The 26,407-nt window shown below is 39.8% G+C and overlaps 1 protein-coding gene across 1 annotated transcript in view; it reads right to left on the bottom strand.

Moving 5' to 3' along the window:
• Positions 1-26,407, bottom strand: part of c12.2 (von Willebrand factor A domain-containing protein c12.2) — a 464,393-nt gene that overhangs the window by 398,035 nt on the left and 39,951 nt on the right. The window contains exons 4-5 of the mRNA XM_080280343.1: positions 10,192-10,433; positions 5,481-5,648 (exon numbers count right to left, since the gene is read on the bottom strand). Coding sequence (XP_080136469.1) covers positions 5,481-5,648; positions 10,192-10,433 — 410 coding nt within the window. The remainder of the gene's footprint in view (positions 1-5,480; positions 5,649-10,191; positions 10,434-26,407) is intronic.

Raw genomic sequence — 26,407 nt, 5'->3', positions numbered from 1 at the left:
GAATACCTTAAGTCTGACTTCAGACAATATGCATGTAGTGCACGTGTCTGTAAGTCTGTTCACTAACAAACTTATATTTTTAAAGAAATTTACCCTTGTTCTTCTTACTAAATGCTTAAACATCACCATATACATGATTAGGTTAACAGTTCATATAACAAAAGACAAAATATTCTCTATGATTGACTCATTGCTTTCCATCCAGTGTCCTGTGCTTCAGTGGAAAGATATCACTGGAAACACTCTTAAAGGAGTACCTGGTGCCAATAAGATTGGTCTTTCATTATGCTACACAACAATGTGCAAGTAATCAACAATAGCACACGCAGACAGATTACTGAAAATGATTTTCCAAATTCTATAAAACAAAAACAAAAAAAAGGACATTAGCATTAGTTTTATCCACTCACTCGATGTAGTGCTGCTCTCTGGTGTCTGCCCTTTCCTCTCTTCCTTCCATCCTCTTCTGTCTTTCTTTCCTTCATTCTGTCCTCTTTCTTCTGCCTATGGGTGACTTTACACACCTTCTTTTGTCTTTCTTTCTTTCTTTCATGCTTTCCACTTCCTTCTGCCTCTGGGTGACTCTACACTGTGTGACAAGCCAAATGGTTTCCTGTACATCAGGAAACCAATTACTACAATGGGTGGTAACCATATAACCAAATTATGCCAGCTGGTGGTTTAGTGAGTAATTATAGCGCTCCAATCGGACTGAGCCGGTGCAGGTTTATATCCAAGGGATGGTTGAGGTTTATTGTTCGTGTAATGCCACTCCGGGATGAGTGAGACTGGTCACTCTCATCTTAAATATCAGGACCAACTTGCCTAGCCCCGGCCTCCTAAGCCCCTTTTGGGGCAACACAGGATTGGATGATGGATGAATGGATGGATTTCCCTTATATTACTTGATTTCATGATTTACTTCTATTTACTTACATTTATTATATTACTATCATTCTATACACTATTTAAGCATCACTGTCAGTTAGTTCATCACCTGGAAGCTCTCCAACTTAGAATGGAAGTTGGGATTAAGCACAATATCTTAGGCTGTGCAGCACGACCCAGATTTGAGTCAGATGGTTACTTTCAGATACCAGCAGCGGCTGATGAGGATACATAGTCCATTTTGGTGTAGAGTTGGTAGATGCATGGTGTATCAGTAGTACGTAAACAAAACCTGATGTATGTAATGTAGCCACAGCTGAAACTATGATAATGGGAAGTTGTGGTTCTGCGCTAATTTTACACATTTTCACATTCACATTTTTTTATATTATATTAGTACAAGGCATGGGAGGGGAGGAATGGTGTCAGTCATTCCATTTTCTGTTACACACTAAAGGCAGACTCAAACATGTGCAAATGTGCAAAAAACCGTTCTGTATATTCAATAATCCCTCATTTATCCAGACATAACAGAGCCAAAGGTGTGTCCGGGTAGTGGCAACATCCGAATAATGAACACTATTCCCCTACCATATCCAGATCCTACCTATACCCAACCCCCAACCTATACCTAACCTGTTTGTACAGTACCTATGCCTAATTTGGTAATGTTTTCTAGTCATTCAGGCACATTTAAACATCAAAATACACAAAAGAATATCCAAAGTAATGCTAAACACCAAGAAAACCATGCAGAAAATCCATCCATCCATCCATCATCCAATTCTACATTACCCCATGAGCAGCGTAGGAGCCCGGGGCTAGCCAGTTGGTCCCGACATTTAAGATGAGAGTGAAAAAAACACTGAAAACCAAAACACACCCTACCTATACATTAATGTACAGTATGTATAGTATATACCCCTCTTTAATTTGGCAGTGTTTTCCGATCATTCTGCCACATTCTGACATCAAAACATACATTGGATTATCCAAAATAATTTTCAACATCAAGAAAACCGTGTAAAAAAACAATGAAAACCAAAAAACACTCTACCTATACAATACTGTCTGTTCAGTACCCCTCCTAATCTTGGTTCTGTTTTCAGGTCAATCTGCCATATTTAAACATCAAAACACACAGGAATATCTGAAGTAATGCTAAACACCACGAAAACCATGAAAAAAAAAAAAATGAAAACAAAAAAATACCCTATATATGTACACACTACTGAATGTACAGTACCCCTCCTAATTTTGGCAATGTTTTCCGGTCATTCTGCCATATTGAGACATCAAAACACACATAGGATTATCCATATGAATGTTAAACATCAAGAAAACAATGCATAACCAACAAAAAATCTATAAAAAACCTGAAGATTGTTTGAAAATCAGTTATCTGTGACGAGTGATTGCTCTTGGATATTCAAAAAAAATTCCACGGTCATATATGCCACCAGAAATTGGTTATATTGGTATAAATGAAGTACCATCATCTTTGCCGGTGTTTATACTATAAGATAAGGAAGAGGTCAGCAACCCTTAAAGCTAGAAGAGCCATTTATTTTAAAGTTTCATAAAAATGCAGTACTGTATTCTCAGAGCTGCAATACAAAAATTTGTCTCATCAATCAAACTCTGCGATACTGTACTTCTAAATCTAAACAAAACATTATGTACGTGATACTGTTCGATCTACTTATATTCACAAAGTGAATCAAAATATAATAATGTGTTCTGTAATTTATTCAGCATGATTTTTCATATACTGTACGTATGTATATATATATATATATATATATATATATATATATATATATATATATATGGGGCAATGTAGGATTGGATGATGGATGGATATGTGTGTGTGTGTGTGTGTGTGTGTGTGTGTATATATATATATATATATATGGGGCAATGTAGGATTGGATGATGGATGGATATGTGTGTGTGTGTGTGTGTGTGTGTGTGTGTGTATATATATATATATATATATATATATATATATATATATATATATATATAAATATATATATATATATATATATATATATATATATATATATATGGGGCAATTTAGGATTGTATGAGTGATGGATATGTGTGTGTATATATATATATATATATATATATATATATATATATATATATATATATATATATATATATATATATATATATATATATCGCCGAGACAGGACGACACACTCTCCAATTACTCATCCATTCAAACACATTCATTCACATCTTAGCTCCAAAAAGGAGAAGGGACAGATCCTCACCACACCACACCGAACAAGGGTCAACTGCACAATGCAATCAGTGACATCCGCAGCAGGGCCCGACAGCAGGGCTGGTTTACCACTGCCACATCATAATAGACCCATCCCCTTACCCATACCTGACCTGATTAGCTGATCAGACCAAATGTGGGAGAATATCCCCCCAGGGCTGCGTCATCATTTATTCATTCACAATTTCTCTCCATTTATTTCTGTCACGCACAGCCACTCTTCCTTGCTCAATAGACATCCTTCTCACATCCAAAGCTCTCTTCACACTGTCCATCCATCTTATTCGTGGTCTCCCTCTCAGCCTTACACTTCTCACATCAGATCTAGTTATCTTTTCACCAATCGCTCATTATCCATTCTCTCCATATGCCCAAACCATCGCAACACTCTCTGCTCAACTCGATCAGCCATCTCCCGAACAACTCCAGTTCTCCTTCTCACTTCATCATTTCTCACTCGATCCATACGCGTCACCCCACACATACTCCTCAGACACCTCAACTCCATTACACGCAAACTTTTCCTGTCTGCTACATCCATATTCCATGTTTCAGCCCCATATAATGCAGTCGGTACCACAACACCCTCATACAGCCTTCTTTTTCACATCCATTCTAAGCAAACGACATCTAAACACTTTTTTCATTCCTCCCAGCACCTTTTCTACTTCATTCATTCTAAACTTCACTTCTGCATCTATTCTTCCATCCACAGCAACATCTATCTATCTATCTATCTACTGCCAGACGCCTCAATCCCGTTTGGGGTGGCCACAAACAAATCGCCTCCAAGTCGCCTTGTCCCCCGCCATTTCACTGCCCTGCTCCCAACTCACACCCCCCTCTCTCATATACCTCTCCACCCCATCCCTCCATCTCATCCTCGGCCTCCCCCTCCCTCTTCCCCCCTCCACCTCACTCACATACACTCTCTTCGTCAGTCTTTCACCCTCCATCCTCTCCACATGGCCAAACCACCTCAGTGTGTTTCTCATAACGCTTCCTATCACATCCACATCCACACCACAACACTCCTTTATATATTCATTCGTCAGCCTGTCTCTCCACGTGACTCCACAGGCTCCTCTTAAATAACATGTGACCCTAAATACTTAAAACACTCAACCTCCTCAGCAACTCACCATTCAAAACTATATTCATCCCCCTATATATATATATATATATATATATATACATATTGTTATGAAGGTGGATTTGCCAGTTAGGTAGTCTCATACCTTCGAGACGTTTCTGGTACCGTAAGTTTCGGTACGAGTCATCAGAGTTGCCAGTTTGTCTGGTGTTTATAAGTGTAGTTATTTCATAAGTTAAACATTTATTTTTATGCTCTTTCTTTATAATGTTTTATTTAAGTAAATGCTTGTTAAATTATGTAATTTAAGTTCGTATGGTTAATGATTTAGAGTGTTATGAAATGTGAGAACTCTAGCATGTTTTGATGTCCGTAGTTGGTAACTGTTGTTGCTAGGGGCTGATGCAAGACAGTATGTCCTAGAATGTTGGAGAAGTGGACATTTCTGAACAATGCAAGCTTATATAAGTTTGGGGAAGAGCTTAGTTAGTCAGTCAGTTTGGAGTTTAGTCGGATTTCAGGTCAGAGTGTGTGAAGTGCAGTTGGTTTTGGTGCAGTGTCAGTGAAGGTTGTATATTTTTGGTACTTGTGAAAACAGTGGCAAACAGTGGCGGGTTATTGAAGTTTGTATATCAGTGGAACTTGAGAAGACAGTGAAGTGTATAAAGAGTAATTACTGTCAGTGAAGATTATTTTCAGTACTTGTGTAATAAGTGAAGTGTTATGCAAGCATTAAGTGTACTAACTGTGAAGTGTTGTTAAACATTAAGTGTAACTGCAGTCTATAAAGTGTGTATAGCTCCAGCACTTGTGAGAACAGTGAAGTTGAAAAGCATTAAGTGGAATTATTTGGAAAATAAAGATAGTGAACTTTAAGAACCCAGTGTTTAATTTTGCCTCAGCTGATCTTGTGTACTGCACACCTAAAGGCTGACCATAAGAAGAACAACTCACTGAGCAACGTCCTTCCTATACTGTACTACTGCTATTGATACTGAGCATCCGGATAAATGAGGGACTACTGTATATGGACTTGGAAATTTAGGGTACTACGAGTTAGTCTGTACATATACAGACTCAGCAATTTTGATACTGTACTATTGGTTTATCTGTAAATATACGGACACAGCACAGAATGGGTTAATTAGTATTCAGCCTGTGGACATTGCCAAGTTCCCTCAAATAAAAACAGACTGACCATACCTGCAGAAGTTTATCATATCTGGCCGGTGCAATAAGAAGACGTCCATCCTCCAGCTGCATTTCTCTGTTCTCCAACAGGTTATTAAGCACAGGCAATACATTTCTCTCTGCCTTCTCCACACCCTCCACTACCAGCACCCGCCCCTCCACAGCAGCACGTACTGCACTCTGGAACCAACCATATACAGGCAGTCTTTATAAGCAATGGTAGACATTTATATCACAATACTTTGCATAACTGTACTATAAATTATAGTGAACTGGCAAATCAACTTCACAAGTGGGAATGGAACTTTAAGTGGCAATTTTCCTTTAATTTCTTTAGGCTTTACATCAAAAACAGACAGCAAGAATTGCCTTTACAAAGCCAACTGTTATCTACGGAAACACCCAACTATCAGATACAGTACCAATCTAAACTCCTTTCATGATCTTTACTACACCAAAACACCACACACCAAGTTCAAATCGCTCATCAAGATGGTTCATTACTGTACAACATAACTTTCACAACAGTCTCTTGAAGTGCTATGCTAAAGTCAATGATTTTGCACTGCGCTTTGAATTCATGGGCTTCCCAGCAAGAGCACTATCTGCCATGATTAACCAACTGCAGAATTAAACAAACTTACTACAGTATGTGAACTGTATGTTTTTATCTAAAAATAACAAATGAGTTGGGTAAAACCTATCTTCAGCATCTCATCACACAATTAACCTCTTTGGGCAATCTTACACTTTCATCATGTTACATTAAAAATGAAATTCACAATATATGCAGTGAGATAATCAAATTCTTATTTCCAAGTTCTGAAATATCTTGAGCTTTGTATGCAATGAAAACACAGTGAAAACTACGGAAGTTTGAAATCTGAAGTATGCTAGGGAATTTTCATCCTTACGGATAAGAGTGGAGGAGCATACCCAAAAGCCTGATAGGGTTTACCCATTAACCATGATGACATACAGTAAAACCTCGATAAGTCGACCCTGCAGAAGGTAGAATTTCCGGGAAGTTGAACTCTGACCAAGATGTGACTTAGTGTTTGTTCAAAGGGTTACATTTTAGTTTCTTATATTCCAAGTGCTACATTTTAGTAATTTCAGTTTGTTATATTCCAAGTGTTACATTCTAGTTTAATTGATTGTAAATCGAAGTAAATACAGAACTTTACATAATTATTTGACCATTGCACCCCTCCACCTATGCAACCTCCTATCCTAGCTTTGCCTATGACACGCACCAAACTGTTTTTACTGTTTATTTTTAATGCTTTATAGTTTAGTGTTAATAAACAAGTAATCACATATAATTTGCAACTATTGGGGGAGCAATACAGTTTTTTTTTTTTCCCCAATTATTTATGGTTAGTCAGAAAACTCGGTAAGTCAAACTACCCTAGAGCCCATTATAGTTCAACTTATGAAGGGTTTACTGTATTTACATTTCATTCTTATTACTGCCAGGTGATACTATCCTGCTTAGGACAGACTCCTTACACAGAAAGGGTTAGGAAAACTTTCATAACCCCCTCAGTACAACCATGTCTTTTGTATTTTATTCTTAATATACTATAGCCTATTTAAACATCTCTGAGAAGACACAAGCCTTAAGCTTTTGAAGGCTGCCAGCTGATTGGTCGTTTGAATGCATTCATTATTCTTGTTCACTCAGCTCAGATAGCTGGAGCCAAGAAACATTTGTTAAGGCTGCTCATTGGTAAGGCAAAACTGAGGAGCATGATAAATCGAATGCTTTTCTTATTTTAACACATATACCGTAAACTGGAGAGAATTCGGACGATTTTTTTTGTTTTTTTGTGCCATGTAATCTAGTATTTAATTCAATTCAAGATCTTAAGTATTGCATGTGGGGCTGGTCCACTAGGGTATTGAATCACAGCAGTAAAAAATTTAAAATGTTTCATAAATAACTATGCCAAATATAGTAATGAGTGACTAAATTTGTACTAAAACTTTGGTGAATTCAGATGCACTATAAATTCGTACATAAATAGAAAATGAATGCAAATGACAACCCTGGGTTCCCAGTTTAGTCTCGGCCATATATGGGGCCATTTCAGACGTTCTGGGGCTTTTAAAAAAATGTTCTTCCAGTACAAAAATATGTCACTCCCTGACAAAATAAGCTAATGACTATAATGAGATATGAACACAACAGCAATTTAATTTTTGTCCTTGGTTTAAAACATATTAGAACACATGTAGATAATATAAATCTAGCTACAAACCTTAGTACTGTATATACTTAACAATCATTTCTGACTAATAATTTCGTTTTTGGAAGACTAATGGAAAATTAGTTAAAGGTGATATTTAACATGATTAATTGGCCTTACCAATTTTTTGCTTGCTTTTTTCACTACAATAAGGACCTTGATCTCCACCAGTTCTTTTCTTATATATTCGAGTCATTGGGTGACCTTGCTTAAACAGGTAGTACCATAACAGCTCAAGAGTATACTGTACCTGTAAATGACACATATGAACCCAATTACACACAATATCCACATCTGGCAAATTATAAGCAGTTGTACATTGTAAAAAATTTTATTTTTTTATTAATAGTCCCCCTGTCCGAATTCATCTCAATGTCTGAATTGACTCCAATTTGCATTAAAATTTTAAAAATTTCATTAAATGCCCAATTAAGAGATTAATTGACAAGATAATGCCAATTACTGTACTTACTCTGCATTTTCACACTACTCATAAAAGTACATCTGGGCACCGAAGATTTTCCTGGATCTAATCATTAACATTTCTGCCCAAGAAAATTTGCCAGTTACGAATTTTATTCTTTTTATGTATGTTTGCTTTTTAGTATATATTTGGTATGTCTCACGTGATATATTAAATACCTTTATACTGTACACAAAAGTACAGTAAAGAATTACAAAAAAATTGGGCACAAACAGATATCTAATACTGTATGTTTATTCATTAATTATTAATTATATAAAATAACTTTTTATTGAAATAATATCCGAATTCGCCCCGAGTCTGAATTCACCCCAGTTTATGGTATTTATATTCGTAAATTGCTTGCAATATAAGCAGCCAGTTTAAATATGGAATAATTTCCAAAGCTAAAGAGGTCAAAATAAGCTTTAAAAGTTTACCGTTATCAAAGAAAATTAAAGTTGATTATAAAGTTTTAGAAAATGATGAGTGACATTAGAAGTAAATTCTCCACCCATGACGTACATCTACATCCACATGTTACACTACATTCACCCACAGTGTACACCTACATCCACAGGTTGCACTATAATACATGCCTGCACTTACTTTAAATGTCACTCACTGTTTTATAAAACTTTATAATCAACTTTAATTTTCTTTGATAACGGTAAACTTTCAAAGCTAATTTTGACCTCCTTAGCTTCAGAGATTATTCTGTATTTAAACTGGTTGCTTATAATTTACTGCAAGCAATTTACAAATATAAATAAATATGTATTAAAATAAGAAGAGCTGTAGACTGACCACGCTCCTCAGTGTTGCATTACCAATGAGCAGCCTTAACAAACGCTTCCTGGCTCCAGCTATCAGAGATGAGTGAACAGGGTATAATGAATGCATTCGGATAACCAATCAGCTGACAGCTTTCAAAAGCTTAAGGCTCATCTCTTCTCAGAGATAATTAAACAGGTTACAGTGTCACATTTTATTCTTAACCCGCCGACTCCCGTTGACGTATATATACACCCAAACGTTTTGTCACTATGACTCCCGGTGACATATATAAACGTGCAGCACTTGCAAGGTCCCTAATTTGCACAATTTTCAAATTTCGTGCATGATTTTTGGTACGTATACACAGGATATCTTCCTCTACAAGATGCCAGGCAGAGTCAATGCCTTACCCTCCATGACCTCCCCCCCCCCCACATGCCATTGTCTCGGCAATTCACTTATTACCGTGACCTGGCCAGTAGACATGTCGTGCCACGGTACGAAATTCAAGGCCACAATGATTCCCCAATCGATGACAATGTGGAGGACAAAGTTTATGTAGCATTAGAGGAAGAAACAGTCAGAAATGATAATCAGGTAATGTTGCCAAAAAAGGTCAGGTATGTTGTGTTTGGTGAGTGAAACAATGCTTAAATTGCCTATATTACTGAGTGAAAACCAATATACAGTACTCTCGTACTACATATAAATTCGTAACAAATAAATAAATAAATACCATTTATGAGTGGTGTGGAATAGTTACCCTCCCATTGAACTCGTTTTCTTTGGAGCCAGCCTGATAGAAAACCCAGTAAGGTAAGGGGTACTGCTACCTTCAGTGAGTATTTTAAACCTCAGGTGAGTGATTTCTCTATGAATTTTCGATGTTTCTCACCAAAAGCGGAGGTCTGAGCCAAAAAAAAAAAAAAAAAATCCAAAATTGGTCAGGATTGGGCAGAGTCAGTGGTGGAAAATCGGTTGGAACGGGGCGGGTTAAGGGAATACTGTATAACTAACAGTGAATGGGTTTATCACAGAAAAATAAAATCATTCTGTATTTTTTTACACCAAATAAACCACAGGGATAGTCAGCCAACTCAATTCCCACTCTGCCTCTGACCTTTACACATAGGTTTTAACTTAGTACCCTGAACACCCGTTCTAGTTCTAGATATTCTACAGGACATGAGAAAACAGTCAATCTTTTCACAAAGCTTCACCTATGTCTTACCTGATCACAGTAGTACGAGGTGCCAGCTTTTATTTCCCTACGCTGCTTTAGGTCACCCTCTGTGGTGTCTCTAGTGAGGGAAACAAACTCAGCCTCTCGCTTGGTCAGCTCCAGGTATGACATAGCCAAAAGTCTTCGAGCTGGACCAGGTGGACCAATGAGGAATACGTCCTGCCCCAACTGATCCTTCTGTAGTAGCCATCGCAGATGTTGCAGAACTGACTGAGGTAGTTCACGATCCACTGAGATGCACAAATAAGAAAGACACTACTGTACTGCTTTTGTTATTCCTGTTGTTCTGTCCCCACACTACTCTAGCCATGAAACTGACAGTCTGCAGAAATCAGGTCACCCCAGCTGGGTGCTCCCACTGATATTCTGCTGAGGTACAAATGACAGTTTGTCTTTGTTGCGACAGTGAAATTCATGAAATAAGAAAGTGTGCTGCACTGTCAGGGGCAGCATTACAATGATAACAGAGTGGATTACAGGAGACTCCCTGATAAGCAAGTAATGCATGAGCCTGCTTCTCAGCATACATGGTGGCCTGGCAAGTCACTCCTTTAATTCATTACATGAATGAAAATGTTACCCACATACCTTCCCCATAATAACCATGAATAACCCCACTAGCTTACTGATACACTCTTGAATGATATACCCCGCCCCAGAAGTAAAACAGACATCAGACAACATTAATGAGGTTTAACCCATAGATTGCGAGCCACAGCTCAGGCTGGGTGCGTCATGTTGCGAGCCACAGCTCAGGCTGGGTGCGTCATGTTGCGAGCCACAGCTCAGGCTGTGCTGACTGTGAATCACCATGAACAACTCGACCCCTAAGCAAACTTACACATGGCACTAAGCAAAGACAGTGAGAGACTTTTTTCTTATCACCAGATGATGCCCTGGATGTTTATCTTCAAGTTTTCGTTTTTTGCACACGACGGGGTGGGGAAAAAAAAAAAGGTAATTGCGCAATCCATGGAATAAAACAACAACTATTGCCTGTAGCGACACCTTCTATCGTTATTAAAAGACTTACACTCTCTCCCTCCTTTCTAAATGTGACTCTTATGACACCCATGATATAAAGGTTAACTTTTTTTGCCACAGCTTTGTTGCTCCCATAGTAACTCCTCCCCTGTAAAAAGTTGCTGTCCCCTCCTACTTCTCTTCCAGCTTCTTTCTCCCCTTTCCATTCTTCTTTGGGTTACTTCTCTCCATCTCTCTTATTCTCTTCATTCTTTTTCCTGTCACACGCTAACAAAAGAGTAAATGAAAGTGAAGAAGCGTTATGGTGTGGACGTCGATGTGATAGAATGTGTTAGGAGAAATACACAGAGGTGGTTTGGCCATGTGGAGAGAATGGAGAGCGAGAAACTAATAAGGAAAGTGTATGTGAGTGAGGTGGAGGGGGGGAGAGGGAGGGGGAGGCTGAGGAAGAGATACAGGGATGGAATGGAAGGGTTATTGAGAGAAGGCGGTGTGAGCTGGGGGAGGGCAGTGAAATGGCGGGGAACAGGGTGACATGGAGCTGATTTGTTTGTGGTTACCCCTTGCGTGATTGAGGCATCTGGCAATTGACTGATAGATAGATACATAGAAAGTAATAAAAGAGGAAATTTTCATCTCTCCCTCCATTTTGTGGCTGGTGGCACTTTGGAAATAATCTCCCTTTCTCAATTTTATCAGTCTCTTTTAGAAGTTAGTACTGTTACCTTACTTCAGAAGTCTCTGTTGGCTGAATGTTATATTTTTTGATACACGTAATGATTTGTCATTGACAGGTATGACAAAAACTGGTCAAACATTGAATATCTTCACAATCTTCAACAGAGATCAGTGCGAGCAAGCAGGAAGAGTAGGATGTAGCAGGAAAACTGTTCACTACTGAGTCCACCATATATAAAAGAAAAATGTAACTCATGAGCACACAAATATATATATGAACCATATTGTCTGTTGATACAAGAAAACATGATGACCACATAATGGTATGGTTTGATGAACTTACAGTGCATCTCTCTGTGAAGGTCAGTTTCTGTGGGATGATTACCTAGATAAGATGCATGTAAGACTTTTATTTCAGGTTTTGAATGGTTATGGTAGCTGTGCTTGTACACCTATAAAGTACACCGTCGATACAACAAACAGTAATTGGTACTAGACCCTTGACGTTAAAGTCGATAATTCATTAAAGCCGAACACCATGGTGACCTGGAATGTAAGGGATGCAAATTATGAGGTGAAAGAGGGAGAGATTGTCCAGGTGATAGAGGGTGGGAAAGTGGATGTATGTGGATTAACTGAAACTAAATGGAGAGGTGACAGTGTGAGAGAATGGAAGTATGGATGGGGTATATGTGCAGGAGTAGGTGAGAATGAGAGGGCAAAAGAAGGAGTGTATATTGCTGTGAGTGCGTATTGTTGTGAGTAACAGATGGAAGGAGAATCTTAGAGAGTATGGATCAGTTGGTTCTAGGACTGAGTGAGTAAGACTGAAAGTTGGACTACAAATGTGGGCGATTGTGTGCGCGTAAATGCCAACGCAAGATTATGCAAACAGAAAAGAGTTCTGGACAAATGTGGAAGCATGCATGAAAAAGTTTGAAAGGAATGAGAGAGTGTTTTTGATTGGTGATATGAATGGTAGAGTACGGAATGTGAAGGTGGATGGAGTAGTTGGTGAATGGGGTGTGCCTGCTGAGACAGATGAGAAAGGCAGTGCTTTAGTGGATACTTGTGCTGGGAGGGGGTTGGTGATAGCCAATACCCTCTTCAGGCACAAAATGATCCTCAGGTATATATGCCAAGTGATGAGAAGGGTGGATGGTGAATTGAATGAAAGGAAGACAATGATTATGTGTGTGTGGATGAAAGGATGCAAAGATGTGTAATGCATGCAAGAGCATATCAAGGTTGGGGGAGTGGACTTTCTAACCACCACTTGCTGGTGGTCATAATCAAGATCCAAGTAAAATGGAGAAAAAAAAGAAGGGAAGGACGGGTGGAAGGAGCAAATGTAAGGTGAGTGGAAAGGTTACAAGAGGACGAGAAAAAGGCAGAATATAAGAGAGAAGTGGAGGAATGATTGGGTAAATATGAATTGGAGCAGAAGGGGGACGTGGAAGGTGTGTGCAAGATATTCGCAGAGGAAATATGTGCAGCATGTAAGGTGGTGTGTGGAGTGAAGAGAAGACGAAAGGGGGTGCAAGGAACAGCATGGTGGAATGAAGAGGTGAGACAGGCTGTGGCACAAAAGAAAGAAGCATATAATGAATGGATGAGAATTAGGGGTGTGAAAGAAGTTGAGGGACGGAAGAGAGAGTTATATATACTGTAGATAGGAAGAGAGGGGTGAAAATATTAGTAAGATAGAGTAAGAAGAGAGTGGTTGAGGAATTTGGAAGGAATTTGAGTGTAAAGTTGAGGGAATGTAAGAAAATGCTCTGGAAAGAGGTGAAGAGAGTCAGACAGGGTGGCAATGAATTCAGTAGGGGAGTGAAAGATTAAAAATGGTAGATTACTAGTTGAGAGACGAGAAAAGGTGAGCAGACAGAGAGAACATTTTAATGATTTGTTGAACATAGGGAATGAAAGTAATGCGAGTATAAGTGGCTGGGGAATGGCTGGGAGAAGGAGGGAGGTGAGAGGACAGGAAGAAATCAGTAGGATGGAAGTTGTGGAGGCAATGAAGAAAGTCAAAATGGGGAAAGCCCCAGGAAATGATGGAGTGCGTGGTGAAATGCTGAAGCATGGGGGAGAGATAGTGGTAGAATGGATGTGGAAGATGTGCAGATTGGCCTGTGAGGAAGGTAAAGTCACAGATGATTGGGAGTCAGGTATAAAAATTCCCCTGTACAAAGGGAAAGGGGAAAAAGAAGTGTGTGGTAATCATAGGGGCATTTGTCTTCTTAGTATAATACAAAAAGTATACGGTACGATACTTCTTGACAGAGTTAGGGGAATAATAAAGGAATTAGTTGGAGAAGAACAGGGAGGCTTTAGGAAAGGAAGAGGTTGTGTAGAGCAGATATTCATTCTTAGATCTTTAGTAGAAAAGTGTCTAGAGATGGGATAGAAGTTGTATGCGGCCTCCATGGAATTGGAGAAAGCATATAACAGGGTGGATAGACAAGGATTGTGGAAAGTATTAAGAATATATGGAGTAGATGGGAAGTTGTTGAATGCTGTGAAGAGTATGTACACAGGTGATAAGGCTGCAGTGCATGTGGATAGTGAACTGTGTGAGTTTTTCTACTTGAAGGTTGGGCTGAAACAGGGATGTGTCATGTCTCCATGGTTGTTCAATCTGTATATGGATGGGGTTATAAAAGAGATACAAGGTAGGGCAGTAGATGTTGGAGTGGCCCAAATGAGGGAGGGCAGTGTGTGGAAACTCCCTGTACTGTTGTTTGCAGATGATACTGTGTTGTTAAGTGAAGACGAAGGGGAGCTGCAAGGTTTGGTGGATAAGTTTGGGAGAGTGTGTAAGAAACAAGGAGTTTAAAGGTGAACGTAGGGAAGAGTAAAGTTATGGTCTTCGAGAGAGGTGACGTCAGTGAATGTACAGTGAGGTTGGATGGTGAGGAAATGGAAAATGAGAGTACATTTAAGTACTTGGAGAGTGTGATGAGTAAGGATGGAAGTTTCGAGGGTGAAGTGCCTGAGAGGGTACAACAAGGAAAAAAGGTTGCTGGTTCCTTGAAGGCAGTGATAGGAAACAGGGAAGTGAGCATGAAAGTGAAAAAGTTATTACGTGACTGGATTGTGATACCAACTCTGACGTATGGAAATATGGAAGTGAAGCTTGGACGGTGTTGGAGGGACACAAGTCAAGAGTGAGAGCAGTGGAAATGAGTTATTTGAGAGGAGCCTGTGGAGTCACATGGAGAGACAGGCTGACAAATGAGGATGTGAAGGAGCATTGTGGTGTGGATGTGGATGTGATAGGAAACATTAGGAGCAACACACTGAGGTGGTTTGGCCCTGTGGAGAGGATGGAGAGTGAGACTGACGGGGGAGAGTGTATGTGAGTTAGGTGGAGGGGGAGAGTGTATGTGAGTTAGGTGGAGGGGGAGAGAGGGAGGGGAAGGCCAAGGATGAGATGGAGAGATGGAGTGGAGAGGTATATGAGAGAGGGGGAGGGGTGAATTGGGAGCAGGGCAGTGAAACGACGGGGGATAGGGTGACGTGGAGGCGATTTGTTTGTGGCCACCCTGTATAAGGGATTAAGGCATCTGGCAAATAGATAGATAGATAGACCATGCCATTTGGTAATTTCCCAGGTGTCGTGGCTTTTACCAAACAAAGACTGTTAAATCTAGAGCTCTGTTCAGCCATGCAGTTGTACACAGTAACATACAGCTAGGTCTAAATGACTCTTTTTCTCAATAAATGTTCTACTTAGGGCTCCTCTTATGATGCTGGGCACCCAGAGACTGATACTGTGTTCTGTAGGATGCTATGTGTGTGTGTGTGTGTGTGTGTGTGTGTGTGTGTGTGTGTGTGTGTGTGTGTGTGTGTGTGTTTACCTATTTGTATTATACAGGAATTGAGCAATGCTCGTGTTGTCCTGTCTCCAAATCCACATTTATCAAGTCTACATTTACACACTTGAATGTTTTTCTCATGCACCACCTCTTCGTCTAAGTCGTTCCAAATATTTATGTATTTACCTAATATACCTAATTGTGACATACACAGAATGTGCTATGCTCGTGGGTTTCCGTCACTGTTTCTCAGTAAGTCAAATTTAGCTTTAAACTCGTTTAAGTTTCTAGACTGGACGATCTCTTTGTCCAGGCTATTCCATAAGTCTAACTTCTGTAAGGAAAGCTATATTTCTTCAAGCAGCTTGCCTTTTTCAATTTCATTCCGTGTCCTCTTGTTACTCTCTTATCCCATACAAACAGATCTTCTTTGTCAATTTTATCTACTCCCACCATGGTCCTGAACACTGCAATCATGTCCCCTCTTTCTCCTTTCCTCTAAGGAAGGCAAATCCAGCTTTTCCAGACTCTCTCTGTATGACAGGTCTGACAGACTGGGGACCATCTTGGTTGCTGTTCTTTGTATTCTCTCAATCTTGTTAATATCTTTCTTTTTGTCTGGGGACCATACTACTGCTGCATATTCTAACCTGGGGCGGATCATGGCCACTATCAATTTTTTCATCATCTCCTCATCCATATAATGAAATGCTACTCTTATGTTAGTCAAGAGTTTATAAGTCTCTCCAACTATCTTGTTAATGTGCTTTTCTGGTGACAAACTATCTTGGACCAGCACTACCAAATCTTTCTTTTCTCTCATTTTTGTGATTAATTCATTACCCAACAAATAATTCAGTGATGGCCTCCTGGTACTTTTACCCATTTCCAATATTTTACATTTCTTTACATTAAATTTCATTTCCCACGTCCGGCTCCAATCGTGTACCCTATCCAAATCCTCCTGCAGCATTTTACAATCCTCCTCAACCTCTACCTTCCTCAAGATCTTTACATCATCAGCAAACAGACTTGCATAACTGTTCACTCCATCTACCATATCATTTACATAAATCAGGAACATTACTGGCGCCAACACTGAGCCTTGAGGGACTCCACTTGTTACTTCCCTCCATCCAGATATCCTATCCTTTATTACTGTCCTCATTTGTTTGTCTCTCAAAAAGAGTGTGTGTGTGTGTGTGTGTGTGTGTGTGTGTGTGTGTGTGTGTGTGTGTGTGTGTGTGTGTGTGTGTGTGTGTGTGTGTGTGTATTTACCTATTTGTAGTATACAGGAATTGAGCAATGCTCGTGTTGTCCTGTCTCCATATCCACATTTATCAAGTCTACCTTTACACACATTAATGTTTTTCTCATGCACCACCTCTTTGTCTAAATCGTTCCAAATATTTAAGTATTTACCTAATATACCTAATTGTGATATACACGGAATGTACTATGCTCGTGGGTTTCCGTCGCTATTTCTCAATAAGTCGAATTTAACTTTAAACTCGTTTAAGTTTATAGACTGGACAATCTCTTTGTCCAGGCTATTCCATAAGTCTATACTTCTGTAAGGAAAGCTATATTTCTTGATATCCTTCAAGCAGCTTGACTTTTTCAATTTCATTCCATGTCCTCTTGTTGCTCTCTTATCCCATAAAAACAGATCTTCTTTGTCAATTTTATCTACTCCCACCATGGTCCTGAACACCGCAATCATGTCTCCCCTCTTTCTCCTTTCCTCTAACGAAGGCAAATCCAGCTTTTCCAGCCTCTCTCTGTATGACAGGTCTGTCAGACTGGGGACCATCTTGGTTGCTGTTCTTTGTATTCTCTCAATCTTGTTTATATCTTTCTTTTTGTGTGGGGACCACACTACCGCTGCATATTCTAACCTGGGGTGGATCATGGCCACTATCAATTTTTTCATCATTTCCTCATCCATATAATGAAATGCTACTCTTATGTTAGTCAAGAGTTTATAAGTCTCTCCAACTATCTTGTTAATGTGCTTTTCTGGTGACAAACTATCTTGGACCAGCACTCCCAAATCTTTCTCTTCTCTCCTTTTTGTGATTAATTCATTACCCAAAAAATAATTCAGTGAAGGACACAAGTCAAGAGTGAGAGCAGTGGAAATGAGTTATTTAAGAGGAGCCTGTGGAGTCACGTGGAGAGACAGGCTGACGAATGAGGATATAAAGGAGCGTTGTGGTGTGGATGTGGATGTGATAGGAAGCGTTATGAGGAACACACTGAGGTGGTTTGGCCATGTGGAGAGGATGGAGGGTGAAAGACTGACGAAGAGAGTGTATGTGAGTGAGGTGGAGGGGGAAAGAGGGAGGGGGAGGCCGAGGATGAGATGGAGGGATGGGGTGGAGAGGTATATGAGAGAGGGGGGTGTGAGTTGGGAGCAGGGCAGTGAAATGGCGGGGGACAGGGCGACTTGGAGGCGATTTGTTTGTGGCCACCCCAAACGGGATTGAGGCGTCTGGCAATAGATAGATAGATAGATGGTCTCCTGGTACTTTAACCCATTTCCAATATTTTACATTTCTTTACATTAAATTTCATTTCCCACATCCGGCTCCAATTGTGTATCCTATCCAAATCCTCCTGCAGTATTTTACAATCCTCCTCAACCTCTATCTTCCTTAAGATCTTTACATCATCAGCAAACAGACTTGCATAACTGTTCACTCCATCTACCATATCATTTAAGTAAGTCAGGAACATTACTGGTGCCAACACTGAGCCTTGAGGGACTCCACCTGTTACTTCCCTCCATCCAGACATCTTTTCCTTTATTACTGTCCTCATTTGTCTGTCTCTCAAAAAGTCTCTCATCCATTCCAGAAGTTTCCCCTTTAGTCCTCCTATATATTCTAGTTTCCACATTAGTCTCTTATGAGGTACCTTGTCAAAGGCCTTCTCTAAGTCTAAGTACACACAATCCACCCAACCATCTCTCTCCTGTACCACATCAATCGCTCTTGAGTAAAAGCTCAACAAGTTAGAAACACATGACCTTCCGCTTCTGAATCCAAACTGACATTCAGCCAAAATATTCATCTCTTCCAGATATTTTTTCCATCTGTCTTTCAGGATTCTCTCACACAATTTTGCGACCATGCTGGTTAGAGACACTGGTCTATAATTCAGGGGTTCTTCCCTGTTTCCTCCCTTGTAAATTGGTACCACATTTGCCCTCTTTCATTCTTTTGGCACTTTCCCCTCTTCCAGTGAGCATACAATTAAACTGTGAATTTTATCCGCCAGTTGTTCTCTGCATTCCTTCAGTACCCAATTAGAAATTCCATCAGGTTCTGGGGCTTTCCTTATATCTTGAGTTTCCAGTAATTTATACACTTCCTGTACCTCCACTTTTATATCTTTCATCACCGGAACACTTCTAATCACTCCCTCCCCTTCCACAAGCTCCTTTTCTTTAGTGAAAACTGACTGGAAACGTTTGTTCATTATTTCTGCTTGCATTGCCGCATCCTTAAAGACCTCTCCTTCTACTTTCAGCTTGGTGATTCCTTCCTTTTGTTTCAGTTTGCCATTAACAAATCTATAAAACAGTTTGGGTTCATCCTTGCATTTGTCAATTATACCTTTTTCAAAATTCCTTTCTTCTTCTCTACGTATTCTTGTGTATTCATTTCTTGTTCTTTTATATTCTTCCTTTGTTCTGTCGTTACCTCTCTTTCTCCAATTGTTCCACGCCTTATCTCTCTCTTTTTTTTGCTATCATACACCTTCTATTAAACCATTCCTTTTTCCTGTTTTCTTTCCCTCTTACTCTTGGTACAAATTTTTCCACTCCCAAATTATAGAGGTCTAGAAAGATATCCCACTTCCTCTATCTCTCTTGTTTCTCTGAATTTTCTCCAATCCGCATTTTCAAAAAAGTTTCTCAATCCTGTAAAATTTGCTTTCCCAAAGTTGTATCTTCCCTGTCTATGAAGCTCGTCTCTTGGCTCTACCTTTCCTATTAACATCTGGAACTCAATGACCACGTGATCACTTTTTCCCAAAGGACAGAGATATTCCAATGATTGTATTACATCGGGTTCTTTGGTGAACAGTAAATCTAACCTTGCTGGTGTGTCCTCACCTCGAAACCGTGTCTCTTCTTTGACCCATTGAGTCATCACATTATTCATTATTATATTTAATAACATAGTGCCCCACGAATCCTCGCCGCCTCCCGAGTACCATTCCTCCCAGTTCACCTCTTTACAATTAAAGTCACCCACCAAAATTATATTATTGCTTTTCTCAATTATTTTTTGCAAGTAGCTAGCCATATCTGACAACATCTCATGGTATTCGTCATCCTTCCATGCTCTCGTCTCTGGGGGAACATACACTACCGTCATATCTCTCTTAACATTCTCTCCAGTTTCTAATTTCATATATATCACTTCAGCCCTGCCTTCTCCCATTTCCACAGTATCTACATTTATGTTGTTCTTCACTGCTATCATCACTCCTCCTCCCTTTTTTTCTTTTCTGTCTTTTCTCCACAGTTTGTATTTACCATCTCCCAAATGAACATTAATATCTTCTCTTAATTTGGTCTCTACAAAGCACATGACATCAGGTTCATGTTCTCTTAAGAAATCATTAATTTCGATCCTTGTCGATATGAAACCATCGACATTAGTATATATCACCTTCAAATTATTTTTGACATTATTAATACCCTCTTCTCTCCTACTCTCTGTCCGTACCACTTCCTCAACTTCTGATCTTTCACAACCATCCCCCTTAGTTTCCTTAACTTCTATTTCCTTAAATACCATTTCCTTACTTTCATATCCAATACTCTCCAAAAAAAAGTACAGTATTACATTCTTCCTCTGTCCTCTTTATCATTTTTTTCCTTTATTTCTTCCTTTAAATGATTTTAAAACTTCTCTTTCTTCTTCATTCAGATCTTTTCTTATTATAATATTTTCCATCCCCGCCTCTTTGCTTAATTTCCAGGTCACTTTAAGTGTGTGTGTGTGTATGTGCACGCGTGCGTGCGTGCTCTTACGTATTTGCACTTACCTATTTGTATCTTTACAGGAATGAGTCAAGCTTGTACTGTCCAGTGTATTTAACCAATTTTATCATACATATCTTTAAATTTATTAATAGTTTTGGCACACACAATTTCCTTCTGTAGTGCATTCCACTGATCAATTGCATTAGTATTTCATTTTGTTTTTAAAGGCTCCAACATGCTTGCATACATCGGCCTTAGTCACCTAATGGTGGCTCTCCATGCTGCACGATCTATTGCAGCCTCCCTGTTCAGTCCCTTAACCCCCGAGGCCACACTTAATGACCTCGTCCCGTGTCTTTCTCGGTCTACTCCTCATAACCCCACCCCCAATATTAACACTTCTCACCCAATTATCATCCCCCATCCTCTCCACAATCCCAAACCATCACAATCTACCTCTCCTCATCACAACACCAATATACTCCGGTCCCATCCTACCTCTCAACTCTTCCATTGTAAACCCAGCTCCCCCAGACCTTGGACGCAGGGACGCACTATATATCCACCTAATCATTGTCATTTCTGTACGTCTGAGCATGCGAAAATCCTCCTCCTTTACTGCCCAGGTCTCACTACCATACAGCATTACACTCCTAACATATGCTGCATACAAGGACCCCTTAGCACGTAGGGAGAGTCCCCTCAATGTCAGCAGAGGCAACAGCTCCCTCAACTTCTTCCAACCACTTCTCACCCTAGCCACAGAGCTAGCTCCAGCCCCACCTCCAGCACACATGTCTCCCATATAACAAAACTCTTCCACACACTCAAGAGACTCCCCAGCAAGTTCAATCCTTTCACGCCTGACAATCTCCACCTGCTCTCCCTGACACGCCATGCACATAAAATCAGCATTATCTCGCAATCTACCTCTGATACCACTACATCTCTTATGCACCCATTTATCATAAACACTGCACAAGATGGAATTACTTCTCACGCCCTTGTGGCAAACTGTAAATTGCCTCTCTCCCACGTCTCTGACAGTACCACCACCAACCCTAGATATCATCACTTTTCTTTTATCTGCCTTTACCCTTAAGCCCCAAACCATCTCTCCACTTCCTAAACCTTTCCTCCGCCTCCCTTTCGTTCTTTGCAATCAACACCAAATCATCAGTATACAACATCTCCCACGGGAGTCCGTTTCTAAAGTCACGTGAGAGGGCTTCAAGTACCATGATAAACAACATGGGACTCAAAACTGACCCCTAATGCCCACCAACGTTCACAGAAAACCCATTGCTCAAATCTCTTTTCACTCTTACCTGAGCGCAAGCACCCACATACACAGCCATAACCACCCTAACCAGCCACTCCTCCAAGCCAATCTTTCTTATTGCGCACATCACCACCTCTCTAGGGACTCTGTCAAAGGTCTTTTCCAACTCAACAAAAACAAAATACAGATCCCTTTTCTTCCCAATATATTTTTCCTGAAGCTGTCGAACAATGAATATGGCATCAGTGGTCCCCCTACCTGGCATAAACCCAAACTGCCAACTCATCAATATTCACTCTTTCTCTAATCACACCTTCTAAACTCTTTCCATTACATTCATTATCTGATCTAAAAGCTTTATACCTCTGTAATTTCCTCTTTCCAGGGCATCACCCTTCCCTTTATACACATTTACAATTACACTCTTCAACCAATCATCTGGGATAACACACTCATAAATAATCATATTTATCAGGTCAACTGCCCTATTTGGGAAACTGAATTTCCTTGTCTTTATCACCTCTCTTTTTATGTATTTTTTGCAGTGTCCTCTTGCCAATGCTTCCCCATAGATTACATATTCATTTATGTCCATTATCTCTTTCCTTGAAATGTTTTTATGTAGCTTAATCATGTCTCCTCTTTTCCTTCTCTCCTGTAGTGTTGGTAGATTCAATTCTTCTAGTTTTCCTTTGTTGCTTTGATCGCTTAAGCTTTGTACCCACCTTGTAGCTGCCCTTTGTACTTTTTCAATCTTATCTATACGTTTTTGAGATGATGATTCCAGACTACTAATGCATACTCCAGGGATGGTCTGATGAATGATGTTATTATCTTTCTCATGTCTTCATTTATACATGTGAATGCTAAGCATGTCTTCATTTATATATGTGAATGCTATTCTCATATTTGCAAGCAATGTATACATGTTACGTACCTTACTGCTGTGGTCAGCCAGAGATAGTCTGTTACTGATAATCGCTCCTAGGTCCCTCTCTCCTTCTGATATGTGTCGAGTTGAGCTTCATAACTTATAATCCCAATCTGGTCTTTTTTCACTTTTATCAAACTTAATTACATGACATTTGTTCACATTAAATTCCTTTTGCCATTTACTGCTCCATTCATGAAGCTTATTTAATTCTTCTTGTAGCTCTCTGCAAGAATCTGTGTTAGTAATTTTCCTTTGCCTTTTTGCATCATCAGCAAACATATTTAGATAGCTTCCAATTCCAGTGTTACTGTCTGTATCATTTATATATACTAAAAACATAATTGGTGCCAGCACTGAGCCCCATGGAACTCTGCTGGTCACTTCCCTCTATAATGAATAATTTCCCCTTACTACTGTTCTCATTTCCCTTTTCCTGAGAAAATCCTGCATCCAGCAGTACAGATTGCCTTGGATTCTTCCTTGATGGTACAGTTTCCATAAAAGTCTCTGATGCAGTACTCTGTCAAAAGCTTTCTTGAAATCTACATAGATAGTGTCTACCCATCCTATTTCTGTAATGTTTCTGTAACTCTATCATAGTAGCTTGATAGATTAGTAACATATGATTTTTCCCTTTCTAAAACCAAACTGCTCTTCTGTTATCATACTGTGTTCTTCTAGATGGTTTACTCAAACTTTTCTTATCACCTTCTCTAGTATCTTACTTACAACAATGGTCAGTGAAACTGGTAGGTAGTTGAGTGTATTTTGTCCATTCCCTTTCTTAAATAGGGGAACAATGTTTGCTTTCTTCCAAATATCAGGTAGTTTAATTAGAATTAAGGATTCCCTGAATATTTAATATATTGGTCTACTTAACTCTTCTGTATATTCATGTAGCACCCAACCTGAAATTTTGACAGGACCATATGCTTTTCCTCTGTCTAATTTACTTGACTCTTCCTGTACTTCTTCTTCTATTTGTATATCTGGTAATATGTGTGGCCATGCATGTTCCATATCATCTGTGTATGCGTATTTACCTATCTATCTATCTACCCATTGCCAGACACCATAATCCCATAAGGGGTGGCCATTTGACTCTGAGTTTAATTTACCTAATTGTGATATACAGGAAATGAGCTACATTCATGGGGTCCTGTCTCTGTTTCTCAATAAGTCAAATTTAGCTTTAAACTCATTTAAGTTTTTAGACTGGACGATCTCTTTGTCCAGGCTATTCCACAGGTCTATGCATCTAAAAGGAAAACTATATTTCTTGATATCCTTCAAGTAGTTTGAGAGAGTGTGTAAGAAACGGAATCTAAAGGTGAATGTAGGGAAGAGTAAAGTGATGGTCTTTGAGAGAGGTGAAGTTAGTGAATGTACAGCGAGGTTAGATGGTGAGGAATTGGAAAATGTGAGTACGTTTAAGTACTTGGGTAGTGTGATGAGTAAGGATGGAGGTTTGGAGGGTGAAGTGCTTGAAAGGATACAGCAGGGAAGAAAGGTTGCTGGTTCTTTGAAAGCAGTGATAAGAAACAGGGAAGTGAGCATGGAAGTGAAAAAGTTACTACATGACAGTATTGTGATACCAACTCTAACGTACGGAAGTGAAGCTTGGACGTTGTTGGAAGGACACAAGTCAATAGTGAGAGCCGTGGAAATGAGTTATTTAAGAGGAGCCTGTGGAGTCACATGGAGAGACAGGCTGACGAATGAGGATATAAAGAAGCGTTGTGGTGTCGATGTGGATGTGATAGGAAGCGTTATGAGGAACACACTGAGGTGGTTTGGCCATGTGGAAAGGATGGAGGGTGAAAGACTGACGAAGAGAGTGTATGTGAGTGAGGTGGAGGGGGAAAGAGGGAGGGGGAGGCCGAGGATGAGATGGAGAGATGGGGTGGAGAGGTATATGAGAGAGGGGGGGTGTGAGTTGGGCGCAGGGGAGTGAAATGGCGGGGGACAGGGCGACTTGGAGGCGATTTGTTTGTGGCCACCCCAAACAGGATTGAGGCGTCTGGCAATAGATAGCTAGATAGATAGATAGCTTGGTTTCTTCAGTTTCATTCCATGTCCTCTTGTTACTCTCTTATCCCTAAAAACAGATCTTCTTTGTCAATTTTATCTACTCCCACCATGGTCCTGAACACTGCAGCCATGTCTCCCCTCCTCCTCCTTTCTTCTAAGGAAGGCAAATCCAGCTTTTCCAGCCTCTCTCTGTACGACAGATCTGCCAGACTGGGGACCATTTTGGTTGCTGTTCTTTGTATTTTCTCAATCTTGTTTATATCTTTCTTCTTGTGTGGGGACCACACTACTGCTGCATATTCTAACCTGGGGCGAATCATGGCCGCTATCAATTTTTTCATCATCTCTTCATCATATAATGAAAAGCTACTATTATATTAGTCAGGAGTTTATACGTCTCTCTAACTGCCTTGTTAATGTGTTTTTCAAGTGACAAACTGTCCTGGACCAGCACTCCCAAATCTTTCCCTTCTATCGTTTTTGTGACTGGTTCGTTACCCATCAAATAATTCAACGATGGCTTCTTGGTACTTTTACCCATTTCCAATTTTCTATATTTCTTTGCATTAAATTTCATTTCCCACATCCGGCTCCAATTGTGTACCCTATCCAAATCCTCCTGCAGCATTTTACAATCCTCCTCAACCTCTACCTTCCTCAAGATTTTTGTATCATCAGCAAACAGACTTGCATAACTGTTCACTCCATCTACCATATCATTTACATAAATCAGGAACATTACTGGCGCCAACACCAAGCCCTGTGGGACTCCACTTGTTACTTCCTTCCATCCAGACATCCTATCCTTTAGTACTGTCCTCATTTGTCTGTCTCTCAAAAAATCTGTCATCCATTCCAGGAGGTTCCCTTTCAGTCCTCCTATATGCTCTAGTTTCCACATTAGTCTCTTATGAGGTACTTTGTCGAACTAAATACACACAATCCACCCAACCATCTCTCTCCTGTAGCACATCAATCGCTCTTGAGTAAAAACTTAACAAGTTGGAAACACATGACCTTCCACTTCTAAATCCAGACTGACTATCAGCCAAAATATTTATCTCTTCCAGATATTTTATCCATCTATCTTTCAGGATTCTTTCACACAATTTTGTGACCATGCTGGTTAGGGACACTGGTCTATAATTCAGGGGTTCTTCCCTGTTTCCTCCCTTATAAATGGTACCACATGTGCCCTCTTCCATTCTTGAGGCACTTTCCCCTCTTCCAGAGAACACACAGTTAAACTGTGAATCATATCTGCCAGTCGTTTTCTGCATTCCTTCAGTACCCAATTAGAGATTCCATCTGGTCGTGGGGCTTTTCTTACCTTTTTGAGTTTCCAGTAATTTATACACTTCCTGTACTTCCACTTTTATGTCTTTTATTACTACATTTTTAGTCACTCCCTCCCCTTCCACAAACTCCTTTTCATTAGTGAAAACTTATTGGAAACATTTGTTCATTATTTC

This window comes from Coenobita brevimanus, chromosome 84 (assembly GCF_032717465.1).
Source record: "Coenobita brevimanus isolate Jiangsu-jjx chromosome 84, ASM3271746v2, whole genome shotgun sequence".
Classification (NCBI taxonomy): Eukaryota; Metazoa; Arthropoda; class Malacostraca; order Decapoda; family Coenobitidae; genus Coenobita; species Coenobita brevimanus.
This window is presented reverse-complemented; position numbering and strand designations above follow the sequence as displayed.